At 44.8% G+C, this 13,348-nt stretch overlaps 1 protein-coding gene, 1 long non-coding RNA gene and 1 pseudogene across 2 annotated transcripts in view; 2 read left to right on the forward strand and 1 right to left on the reverse strand.

Annotated features, from left to right (window-relative positions):
• On the forward strand, positions 1 to 11,654 carry LOC121145623. The gene is made up of 3 exons (XR_005882058.1): positions 1 to 36; positions 610 to 637; positions 11,619 to 11,654. It is a non-coding gene; the product is annotated as an uncharacterized LOC121145623 (long non-coding RNA).
• Positions 7,116 to 13,348, reverse strand: part of CCDC126 (coiled-coil domain containing 126) — a 24,131-nt gene continuing 17,898 nt past the window's right edge. The window contains exon 3 of the mRNA XM_040964547.1: positions 7,116 to 8,897. Within this exon, the coding sequence (XP_040820481.1) occupies positions 8,713 to 8,897 (185 nt within the window). The 3' untranslated portion in view covers positions 7,116 to 8,712. The remainder of the gene's footprint in view (positions 8,898 to 13,348) is intronic.
• LOC121145621 lies at positions 11,931 to 13,119 on the forward strand (annotated as a pseudogene).

A 13,348-nucleotide genomic window follows, 5' to 3' on the forward strand; every position in this document is an offset into this window, starting at 1 on the left:
GCCACTCCGAAGATAGGAGCCAGTATCTTCTTCTGGGTCTCCCATGTGGGTACAAAATCCCAAGGCTTTGGGCCATTCTCTGTCGCCTTCCCGAGCCATTAGGAACCTGGATCAGAAGTGTAGTGGCCAGGACTTGAACTGGCAGCCATATGGGATGCTGGCACCATAGGTAAGGGCTTTGTTTGCTATGCCATGATGCTGGTCGCCAAAACATGTATTTTCCTTTGTAAAAAATTGTATGTAGTTATAATTAAAGCCTGGGCTTAGTGTGGTGTATACAGGTACTGGAACCTTGGCGAGCTGAGTGGAGATGATTCCCAGGTCACTGAAGGTGCTGCCCTCATCTTAGAGAAACTGGAATGAATTCACCTCGGCAGGCATTGTAGCTGTAGGTTAAGCTGCCACTTTTGGGATATCTGCATCCCATGGAGTGCTAGCTCAAGTCCCCAGTACTTCACACATCTCTTCTTTTTTTAGATTTTGCTTGAAAGAGTTACAGGGAGGGAGGGAAAGACAAAGAGAGAGAGAGAGAGAGATCTTCCATCCACAAATGGTCTTGATGGCCAGAGCTAGGCTGATATAAGGCCAGGAACCAGGAGCTTCTTCCAGGTCTCCCACGTGGGTTCAGGGTCCCAAGGTTTGGATCATCCTTCTCAGCTTTCCTGGGCAACCACACTGGGAGCTAGATCAGAAATATAAGAGCTAGGACTTGAACCAGTGTCCACATGTGTGGGATACCAGCCAGTAATGAGAGGATTAGCCTGCTATACCACAGGACTGTCCCCTACCTACTCCAGGCTTGTGATCCAGCTTCCTGGTGACACGGCTGGGAGCCAAAGTACTCGGGCCACCATAGTAGCTCCATCTATGTTGGAGACCCAGATGGGGTCCTGCCTCCTGCCTTTGGCCTGGCCGAACCCCAGCTGCTGCAGGCATTTGGTAATAAAGCAGCACATGGCACAGGAAGCTCTTTTGCCTCTCCCTCTCTGTGCCACGCTGCCTTTTAACAAATATATGTGTTTTTCCAGTGATACAAGTGCTGGCAAGAGAAAGAAGGCAGATTGACGGGAATTGGGAGTACTGGAAACTTGGGGCGTGAGGGATTGGCCTATAGGGCCGTGAGTTGCACGCGAGGGATTAATGAATGGGACTCTCAGTGGCAGGACATTGGAAAGTGCTGCGATAGGCTGGGGGAGGGGCCACCTACGGCACCATGAGGTTACAGCGGATTGGTGCGAACTGCGTTACTAGGTTACAGCAGATTGGTGAGAACATCGTTATGAGGTCACAGCGGATTGGCGGACAACCAAATCTGAACCTAAGAGACGCGAAGTTTGTAGACACCAATGCTGAGACCTAGGGGAAGCAGGTATTCAAAAGGGCACCGGGTTCTATAATGGCGGGGTCTTGCCAATCGTGGGGGTCCATAATCCGGTCACTCCTCACAGTCGGGAACTTGAGCAGCAGCCTGGAGGAAGCAAGGGTAAGCCGCAGCCACAGAAAAAGAGAACCTCGAGCAGATGAGTCAGCATGAGCATCCGGAAGTAGAAACCTTTGTGTTCAGAAAGAGATAAGCATAGTTGGAATGTTGCCCAAGCGAGAAAAGACTAAGGGCAGAAAGGGGCAAGACATCCATCACACAGGACCTGACAGGCCCGATAGAAAGATGACGCCAGCCATGACTTTTCTGGCAAAGTCAGGGGCCCAGAACGAAAGTGCTGTGGAGGCAGGAAGTGGCAGTTGTGACGCTTGAAACATTACCGAAGACATGACTTTTGGTGACAAGGCTTCCGGGTGACCATGCACCCCCAAAGCAACATACAGCCACTGCAGGTGAAAATGTTCATAAAGTGTGGTCGTGACGTAGCAGCAACATGTGAGCACTTGCATCAGCAAGTTATGACATGGGTTGTATGAGAAAAAGACAGGACATAAGCCAGTAGGAGGAACTACAGGCTGAAAAGGGAAGGAACTAAAAATCAGGGCCAGAAAAAGGGATAGAAGCTGGGCTACCACAGAACGCGGTGACACTATGCTGCAATCTTAGCGAGCAGGGAGTGTCAGTCACAAGTCCATGAGGGGACAGAAGACTGGGACCATACCCATGGCTAGAGCAAAGAAAGATGAGGGAAAGGGCCCCATGTGGCAGCCTAGTGGCTAAAGTCCTCACCTTGCACCCCCCAGGATCCTATATGGGCAATGGTTCTAATCTCAGCAGCCACGCTTTCCATCCAGCTCCCTGCTAGTAGTCTGGGAAAGCAGTAAAGGATGGCTCAAGGCCTTGGGGCCCTGCACCGCTTGGGGACCTGAGTGGGGGTGTTCCTGGCTTTGGATCCGCTTGCTCCCTGCTTTTGCAGCCACTTGGGGGGGGGGTCAATCAGTGGACAGAGGATCGTTTTTTTCTGTCTCTCCTCCTTTCTGTATATCTGACTTTCAATGAATAAATCTTTAAAAAATGAAAATAAAAAAGATGAGGGGGAAATGCGTTCATCAGCAGTAGACGCAGTAAGGTTAGCCTCTGTCCAGATGCAAGGTCGGGCTTTCTTTTCCTTAATCTACCCTACTATTAATAACCATGAGCCTGCCCTCTCTAGAGTTTGGGATCTGAATCCCTGAGAGTTGCCTGGTCTTGTCTGTCAGACTATCCGTGAATAGAAAACATCAAACACATACCAAAAAAAAGATGTATAGAGACTTTTATTAAGATTCGCTCTTGGCCCCCCTCCTCGCACCCGATCAAGGGGAGCGAGGCGAGAAGGCCGGCAGAATGGTGCGGGTGAGGGTTTTATCCCCCTTTTTGACCTGGGTGCTGGAACAGGCTCTGCTTGAGCCATAAAAGGTAAGGAATGTTGGCCTCGACTCAGCAGACTGGAGTCCTGCTAGTCAGGTACCGTGTCTGGCTCCTGCAGTCCTTTCGGGTTCCAGGCTGAGGCCGCAGTGACTTCTTGGGTCTGAAATAAGCTCAGTCCCCAATCTGCACCCGAGGCAGCCATCAGTAACTGCCCCAGGTAGAGAGATAAAACTCAGCCCTGGACTGACAGCACCTCCAGGCTACCAGGTGGAAGGCAAACACAAAATCATTTTCAGCCACAACTTCAGTTTCTCGGGCTGGCAGGATTCCCACTACAAAAGTCATGCTGAATGTGAGATCATAATCTGAAATCACAAACCAATGATAAGAACCGCAAACAGGAGGACTAAAACGAGAACATTCCCTGAAAGGACTCCATCTAGCTTGCTTGCTCACGCACACACACATTCTGTCTTTCCATTTTTTTTTTTTAAGTCAGTCATAGTTGAAAATTGAACTGTCACTCCCAGCCCTCATGAACAAACAGGCTGGATTTAGCCCTGTGGGAGTGATCCTGCCTAGACGGGGAGCCCACCGGTGAACAAAGGAACTGAGAGGGCTTCGCCATCTGCTGGCTGCAGCCCCGCAACCCTAAAATCCCACCCCCTTGTAGACCAATCCCACAAGGCTGCAGGCCCGGCACACCCACTTCCCCAACGTGCAGCTGAACCCAGTTCCTCAGGCGCACAAGACATCACGATGGCCTCGCGTATACCGAGCTCCAAGCGGAGATGCCATGAACGCGTCCCGGAAATCACCACACACATTGAATCCCACCCAGACTCTGCCCAGTGCCCTTCTGTTAGGACACCATCTCCTACCCAATAAAAGGGAGCTGCATTTGCGTAGGGGTAATCATTCCTCTCTCATTCACTTCTGAATGTGTGATACCTCGTTAAATACCCCTGCTCTCTCATTCACACCTTATCTGTGCCTCTGCTTTGAATTCATCACTCACACCGCGATAACTTGGGATAAAGGTCCCTCAACAGTAGGCTGAATTCCCTCATTCCCTCCCCCAAATTAAGCAAATCCAAATCCCTGTCATGTGGGAAAAGAGGCTTTTCAAATTCAAGAATCCTTTTTTCTATTTTTTTTTAAATTTTTAACATTTTTCATGGGATACAGTGCAATATTGCGATACATGGCTGCATCATTAACTGATCCAATTAGGCAATCGGCAGTTCCTTCTCTTTTCTTTCTGTTTGGGACCCAACAGCTACTCTTAAAGTAAGGATCTTGAAGTGGTGAGACAACCCCCTGATTATCCAGCAGTTGGTAACTCACAGCATCCTAGGGAACAGAGCAGGGAGGCATTTGTGGGTCACTGAAGCAAGATGCTTCATACTGGTTTTTGGAAATGGACAAAAAAAAAAGCAACCCAATAGCCAGGAATGTAAAGAATGCAGCTCTGGATGCTGAAATGAGCAAGGAAACCCATTTTTACCCAACCCTCATGGGCACTGCGAGCACCTGAGTTTAGCCAGTGAAACTCAGATTTCTGCCCACCAAGCTCTGTGAGCAAGAACTTGTCCTCCCAAAGATACACGTTTCCCCTGATCTGTGGTTACACAGAGTACCCCAAAAATGGGATTTATACAAGGGCGATTGATATTATGAGGTATGATTATTGTTGAAAGCCTGTGTTTACACTCTTGATGTATAGTCGCGGTTTTTTCCCACTGTTGAAATCTTTACCCAATGGAGTGTTCAGTGAAATGAAACTATCATTATAAAAATTAAAAACAAAAAACTAAGAGAGGAGGTGGGTGGGTCAGTGTCACCATACTCCTAAATCTCTACTGTGAAATAAGGGAACTGTTTACTATATTTATATCTTATATAAATCTTATATATGTATAAGGGTTTTTTTTTAATGTATTAACCTATTCTATGTGGATTGATTTGTTACAGCGATCATAGGAAACTAATAAGTTCAGTTCTCAAAATTAAGCAGGAAAATGCTGAAATATTTAGAACAGTTTTCAGAAAATGGCCAGCCAGGTGCATACAATATTGGTAGCTGAAAGGAAGGACATAAAGGGCCTCCCCCCCCCCCCCGCCCAGTACCCAGGGGTGGCACAGGCACTCCCAGCTCTAGCACAGGAAGGCGAAGCCCAGCAAAGCCAGGAAGGAAAAGAGGAAAGGCTGGGGCTTCAGCTCAGTGAGCGTCGTGGCGACTTGAACAGCAACTTTCTCAAAGGGACCACACACATCAAGAGCTGACAGGATGCATCAGCTGTCACAAACACAAAGGGACACAGCCCCTCTGCAGGGCACCGGTTCTAACAAATGAACACATAGAAAAGGATTCTGATAGTGTCATTTAAAATCAGATAATGTTGGGCTTGGTGCGGTAGTCTAGTGGCTAAAAGTCCTCCCCTTGCATGCGCTGGGATCCCATATGGGCACCGGTTCTAATCCTGCCAGCTCCACTTACCACCCAGTTCCCTGCCTGTGGCCTGGGAAAGCAGTCGAGGACAGCTCAAGACCTTGGGACCCTGTACCCACATGGGAGACCCATAAGAAGCTCCTGGCTTTGAATTGGCTCAGTTCCTTTCATTGTAGCCACTAAAGGAGTGAACCAGCAGGCAGATCTTCCTCTCTGTATATCTACCTTTCTATTAAAAATAGTTTTAAAAATCAGTTAGTGTCATTAAAAACCTATTTAAAATTAGTTTCTGGGCCTGGAACAGAAGCCTGTGGTTAAAGTCCTTACCTTACATGTGCCAGGATCACATATGGTACCGGTTCCTGGCACTTCCCTCCTGTCCCTTACCTGTGAACTGGGAAAACATGGAGGATAGGCCGTAGCCTTAGAACACCTGCACCCATGAGAGACCCAAAAGAATCTTCTGGCTCCTGACTTTGGATTGGCTCAGCTTCGGCTGTTGTGGCCACTTACAGACTGAACACCTTTCTGTCTCTTCTTCTCTCTGTAAATCTTTCCATTAAAAAATATAAATTAAAAAAAAAATCAGTTTCTTGTGTCCTAGCACACAGCTAGGAAAGCCCTGGAATCTCCCATGCGCTAAGTGTCTCTACAATGAGATGAAGGATGTCTGCGGAGCCTGAATTATGCAGAATGGGGTGCTGGTTACCTAGGGAACCAACCCTGTGATTACTGGCTTGAGACTTTACCTTCAGGCTCCACCTTCAGAGAGGGAAGAGGGGCTAAAGGTGGGGTTATTCCCAGGGATGTGATCAATCATGCCTGCTTAATAAAGCCTCTCTGTAATATCCAAAAGGACGGTATTTGGAGCACCTCCAGGCTGCAGAACCCCTGGGAGTGCCTGCAGGTGGTTCCCCGTGATGGGTCACAGACGCTCCCCTCCCCTGCCAACCTTTCACTGTGAATCCATCACTGGGCTGTTCCCATGTAGCTTTTAGAACACCCTCTGTATGTAATAAACAGGTCAATGTAAGAAATGTGTTTACCTGCGTGCTGTGAGGTGCTCTAGCCAACTAAGCAGGTCCATCACAAGAACCTAAACAAAGGATTATGGGAACTCCTGACTTAAAGCCAACTGGTCAGAATAAGTCTGACCTGAACCTTCCGAATCTATAACCCAGTCATGGATTATAAGCCACAGCATATTTTTTTCTTTCCTGTTTTAGTTTTTTTTTTTTCCCCTATTCTTCCATTGCCACAGTACACTTTATTAGCAGTGTTCTTCCTACTGAGAAAAATGCTCTAGCTCGCAGTTCATGATTTTAAACAAAATCTAAAGCTAAATATTCCATTTTGGACTTCCCATGTCTTTATTTCCTTTTTTAAGCATATTTTATTCATGAAGCAGAGAAAAAGAGGGGGAAATGAGGGAAGGCAAGCCACAGTGCTGCTACTGCTCCACACACTGACCTGGGCAGTCTGCAAAGACAGGACAACTATTTGGCTCACGGTGAAGGCTGGACGGTCCAAGATGAGAGGCCACGTCCAGCATGGGCTGTGTGTGCGTCCCAAGACATGGAGAGCACCCAGGGAAGCCTCGACTTCATCTGCACTCAACCTCTCACAGTGATTAATTCAGCCCCACGAGAATTAACCCAGTTACTAATCTATTCTTAAAAGCCCAACCAGCTTTCAACAAGAAATTGAGCATACAACACACATCTAAACCGGCATAGCACCTTCAACACCACTGCTGCAAAAGTCTGTTGCAACTTGGAGCTGACAAAACATACCCCAGGTTATCTTAATGATCACTTCTCATCATTTACCACTTATTAAACGTACAACTATTGTGAAAAACACAACAATTCATAAATAGAAATAATATATTTTTATTTGATCCCTGAAAACAAAAACAAAAATATACATGTCTAGTAAGAGAGACTCAACATTATTCCAAACTTTATCTGGTAATGGTACATAATTAATTTCTTCACATAAAGGTAGGGTACACAGACCATTGCAGAAAACTATCTTTCATGAAATAGTATTTTCTCAGTTATTTTCATAAACTATTGTAATTATTGCTACTACATGTGGTAGCATATAATAATGAATAATACAATATCCAAAACTAAATTCAACATAGTCTAAAATCTATAAGCTAGCTGCACTGATGCAGTTTTTATAGAGAATAAATAGTATGAAATATAGGTCACCGTATGGCAATTAGTTTTCTACAAGGAAGTTTTAAATTAAATGTTCTATACTAGAATTACCCAAGATTAGAATTTTTTGTGCTATGTACAGTAGCTGTTTTCCTGAAAAGATAGTCAATCTTCATAATTTATACTTTAAATGTTCTTAATTCTTTTAAATGGTCATTATATAAAATGAGTTATCAACACATCTGTTATACAAATCCAAAGTTTCATAAAGCAGGGCACTCTTATATACATTAACATTTCCCAAGCAACTTAATGCAGTACAAATACTTCATTATATACATCTGGACAAAGCCCTCAAGAGTCCCAATCTACCTAAAATCTTGGTCCCCCCCCCAAATATAATGAAAGCCAAATTTATCCAGCCACGGAAAAGTGCTTTCCTAATAAACAGACACCCAAGGGTTAAATTCTCCAGCTGACATCCATGGATGAGAAACATCATGAATATTTCAGTTATTTATAATCTCATCATAAAAATATCTTTTATTCTTCAGAATGTAAGTAAGAAAATCATAAGTATGAGAGCAGAGACTGCTGTATCAATTTTATTAAATGGCCTCAACTCTTAGAACAGGTTATGGACAGTAGGTGCTACCCATTTCAAGATAATACTCGTAAAAATGCAATATTTTTACATATACATTAAATAACTTTCAGTATTTTGAAGGACAGTGCAAACGAAGACATTCTTTGGGTCATGATTTCAAAATGTTTTCAACGTTATACTTCCTTTTTTCCACTCATTATCTAAATAACAAAGAGATAGTACTAGAAGTAAGCTCATTTTTAAAAGCCTCAGTCTGAAGTTATAGCTACTGAAGACAAATGACAGAATGATCCAATAACCATATTCTCAACTCATCTGAAGAACATGTTATATGTTAAATAAATATTTTACAGAAATGCATCTATGACTTTCGGTGGTTTTGTTTCAGCTTGATCTCAAACACAAAAGATTTATACAAAGATCACTTATCTGTGTACTACATCAGCCATGTTGCCAAATTCCTGTTAAGGATATAATACAGCAGCAAAGACGCTTGTCTGAGAGCAAACTAACCGCATTTAAAATTGTATATTACAGAATTAGAGTTCCATGAATCCAGCACATTCCTTAGAAATGCCTAGAGCTTTTAATTGTCAAGTGTTTATTCTGTACTAACCAGTGATTACAAAGGTTTTCTGTGGCAGGACAGAATCTACAGTGGATGGAGCCGGGCGGGAGGAGGGCGCTCCAGGTGCTATCTAACGCTGCCCGACGCGTTGATCCTCTTGTTTGTGGTCACTGGCACCAAATGCCCCGCAGCACCATTCGTAGTGTTGGTGGCGGAGCCGTTCACGACAATGTAGTCCACCTTGCTCTCCAGCTTCATCAGGCGCTGCAGGATGTCCTCCAGCAGGACGGCGATCGTCCTTCTCAGGTCCGCTGTGGGAGCGGGGAAGGCAGAAGAAACCGTATCACATGTTGACAGGGCACACTTGACCTCGGTGTTTTTATGGTAGGGGTACTGAACAATGAGTGGGGCAGCCGAGAGGAACTACACCAGAGAGGATGCACTCACACCACAAGCACAAATGGGCTAATTATTACCATCAACAGCATCACAATCGGTTTCCAAAAGGAAACTTCAGAATTGTAAAAACACGAGACATATTCTGACCTTCCAAAGTGAAACAGGATAAATTTAAACCCTGGTCCAAAATATCAATCCCTCGAGATAATCCATCTGTTTAGCTTGAGTTGCTTAAGCAATTTATGCAGAATACTGCGCACTACGCTGTTAAGGCAAAATGTGAGCTAAGAAGAGATTTCATGAAATGCCTCAACAAACAGGAAGCCCAGCACCTTCACAGCATCAAATGGGGGTGGGGGGGATGCCGGGCAGGGCAACACACAGCGCAGGGCACGTGCCAGGAACTCAGCTGGTATGGGAAATGATCAAAAGGACGGTCTCTCCAAACCCCTTTGTGAAGTTAAGGGATTTTGGTACAACGTGCTTAGCAAGAACAAAATTATTTTCTTCTTCCACACAATCTCTTCTCCCATTTCCCTAAAGCACGATCACACAGAATAGGTATTTGATAAGAATAATGTTGTAAGGCAGGGTTTTTTTGTTTGTTTTGCTTTTGTTTTGGTTTTTTTCAATCTTGGGCCTAACCTGGGATCACCTGAGGAGAATTCAGCTAACAGACAAACTTGATGACATTCCTGTTACCAATGTATCAGCAAGGCATGGACAACCAAAGAGTGAAAAGGTAAATCAGACTTCATCAAAATTAAGCTTCTGATTATCAATGGACAATGTCAAGAAAATAAAGACAAAAGATCTACTATCCAGGATATGGAGACCTCTTACAATTCAAAACAAAAAGATCTTTTTAAATAAGGATATCTCAAAGTTTAAAGTGGACAAAGGACTTCAAGAGATACTTCTCCAAAGAACAAATGCAAATAACAATATGATAGAAGGTGCCCAATATGCTGGAAAATGAGAGACCACTCATTATAAGACCTCATAATCAAATGGAAAAATAATAAGGATGTGGAGAAATTGAAAATTCCACATATCGCTGTTGGGAACATAAGGTGGAGTAACTGTTGCAGAAAACAGCTGAGCAATTCTTCCAAATGTTAACTGCAGGATGACTCTACGACCCAGGAATTCCACTCCTAAGCAAACATCCAGACACTGAAAGCAAAACTCAAAGAGACACTTGGACACCAGCGTTCACTGCAGCTTTATGCAAACTTGCCAAAAGGTAGAAAAAAACAGAGCCCATCAACAAAGATGAGCAGATAAACAAAATGTGCTGCACACACAACAACAGAGGAGTAGTCAGCCAGAAAGAGCAATGATGTTCCAATCCAGGCTATGGTATGGATGCAGCTTGAAGATATTATGCAAAGCGAAGCCACCTTAATCCAAAACCCAACATCTCAAACTGAGTGTTAACATGACCCACAGGTGGAGAATTTCACACACTGCTTCATGTGCCATGTTGCAGTCAAAATGCTACTGCACTAAGAATGTACAAAAATGGCATGTCAGATTGTGTGTATATCAAGTGTATATAATATCAAATCAAATAAAATATAAAACAGCCTAGTGGCTAAAGTCCTCGCCTTGAACGTGCCGGGATCCCATATGGGTGCCGGTTCTAATCGCAGACGCTTCACTTCCCATCAAGCTCCCTGCTTGTGGCCAAGGAAAGCAGTGATAAAAATAAAATAAATCATAAATAAATAAATAAATGAAATAATTTTTAAAAATAAAAGTATATATGAACCATAAATGAATTTCATGTAAGTCCTATACCCCCAAGATATTTCACCAACATATAGGGAAATTTTTTAAAAAGATTTACTTACTTTAATCAAAAGGCAAAGTTACAGAGAAAGAGAGAGAGAGATGAGAGACAGAGAGCTTCCATCTGCTGGCTCACTCCCCAAATGGCCAGTCAAGGCTAGGCCAGGCCAAAGCCAAGAATTTCATCTGTGTCTCCTGAGTGGGTGGGAGAGGCCCAAGGACTTGGACCACCCTCTGCTTCTTTCCCAGGCTATTAGCATGGAGCTGGCTTGGAAGCGGAGCAGATGGGATTCGAACTAGTGCCCATATAGCATGTCAGTGCTGCAGACAATAGCTCAACCTGCTGTACCATAGCACCAGCTCTAAAAATATTTCAAAATTCAAAATCTTTCTGTTCCTGAGTATTCTGGAAAAGGGATAGTGACCTGCTATGGGGGGAAAAAAAAAGGTGTTAGCAGGAGCAAGCCTTCCCCCGGAGTATGTGTTTGCCATAACACAGACCCTGCAGGGCAGCTGTGATGGCTCAAGCAACTGGCTCAAGTAACCCTGACACCCACATGGAGGCCTGGATTCGGTTCTTGGCTCTGGGCTACAGCCTGGTCCACTCACAGCCACTGCAGACATTTGGGGAAATAAACCAGTAGTTGGGATTGCTCTCGCTCAGATGAGCTTTTTGCTTGTTTTTAAAGATGATTTATTTTTATTTGAAAGTCAGATTTACAGAGAGAAACATCTTCCATCTGCTGGTTCACTCCCCAAGTGGCCACAACAGCCGGAGCTGAGATAATTCAAAGCCAAGAGCCTCTTCTGGGTCTCCCACATGGGTGCAGAGTACCAAGGCTTTGGGCCGTCCTAGATTGCTTTTCCAGGCCACAAAGCAGGGAGCTGGATGGGAAAGTGGAGAAGCCAGGACACAAACCAGTATTCATATGGGAGCCTGGCACTTACAAAGTGAGGATTTCAGCTACTAGGCTACCAAGTTGGGACCTCAGATGAACTTTTAACACTCAAAAGATTTTAAAGCAGTTTCCTCTAAAATGTTACCAAATTGTGAGTCTAGTTGGATGTTTCACAATAAAAGAAGACATCTGAAAATTCAGTCCAGGACTGCGAGGACGCCTTGCACAAAGTCTCGCACAGGCAGACCCGAGATGGAATGAACCTTGGAATCTCTGAGACACATCATTACCCCGGCCTTGCCCACAGAAACCCAGCTCTGGTCTTCAAAGACTTGAATACTGTGTCAATGCTACAGGAATTTGGGGAAAGCAAGCAGCAGGAGGGGGCTGTGTTCCCAAGTGAAGGCTTGGTGGTCTATGAGTCGCTGCCATATTCTGGGCCTCCCTTTGTGAGTTATGTGACTCTCCCAGGGGGAAGTTGCTTTTGCAGTTTTCAGTGTTGCCCAAGTAGAGCAGAGGCCAGATGAGGTGCAGGCAGACTGGCCCTGATCAACTTCCTCTTTAACGAGCTACCCTCTCACAAGATCACCAAGGAGTTCATCGTGGAAAGGGTTCAGGAATCCGTGGCCTCCACCAGCGGCACTTTAGATGACGCAGACGATCCCAGCACAAGTATCGGGGCCTACCACTACAGGTTGGAGTCCAACACGGGGAAGACCATGCTGGAGTTTCAGGAAGTCATCTCCTACTATTCCCAGTATTCCCTGGATGAAAAAATGTGCAACCACATGGTCCTGGACTGGATCATGAAGGAGCAGAAGTCACCAAGAATTCTTTCCCAGGAGCTATGAATAGCCCTGAGGCAGCTGGAAGAAGCCAGAAAAGCCGAACAAGAACTACGCTTTTACAAAGAGAAGAAGGAAATCCTGAGCTGAGCCCTGACTCAGATCTACAGCGACCCTGAAGCATCCTCACCCAGTGATGACCAGCTGAGCTTCAGGGACTTGTGTGGCTACCTTGAGCAAGACCGGGTCCCCAGTGCTCCAGGGATGCCAGACTCTTACATCAGGCGGCACACTGGAGGGGCACAGAGCCCTTAGCTTGGTTAGCAACTGCCTGCAGAAGTCTGCGTCCTCCCCACACCTTCTTCCCACAGAATGGGAGAGTAATAGAACTCTTCCCGGGCCCAGCATCCCACGCAATGCATGTTTCTCCCACTGCACTCTCAATAGCTCCACCTCTCAGGTTGGAAGGATGGAGACAAGATTGTGTGATAAATACTCTGCAAGCCTGACTTCCATCAGAAGTCTCATGACACGGGTCTTGCTAGATTATAAATGGCATTTCAAAGAGTGGGCTGGTATAGCAACCCCTCAAAAAACAGCAGCAGGACTAGGGAAGTAGCGTGATAGGCCCTTTTAAAAATTACTTGGGATCAAATAAACAGTATGAATTTTTTTCTTAAATACATAGAAGAGTCAGAACCTGTTCTTAGAATTTGTAAATTAAGTGGTAGCTCACACTCTACTAAGTATAACCTAAAACTATGGCGGGGATTTTATCTGGACATCCAACTACCAAATTCTAGACGCCATCGTAATAACAATTTTAAGGCCTAATTCTTCTGTATACAGGAATAAATGTCACCTAAAATTAATATCCAGTTTTTA

Source organism: Ochotona curzoniae, unplaced genomic scaffold, assembly GCF_017591425.1.
Source record: "Ochotona curzoniae isolate NIBS_2020 unplaced genomic scaffold, NIBS_Ocur_1.0 scaffold_3835, whole genome shotgun sequence".
Lineage (NCBI taxonomy): Eukaryota > Metazoa > Chordata > Mammalia > Lagomorpha > Ochotonidae > Ochotona > Ochotona curzoniae.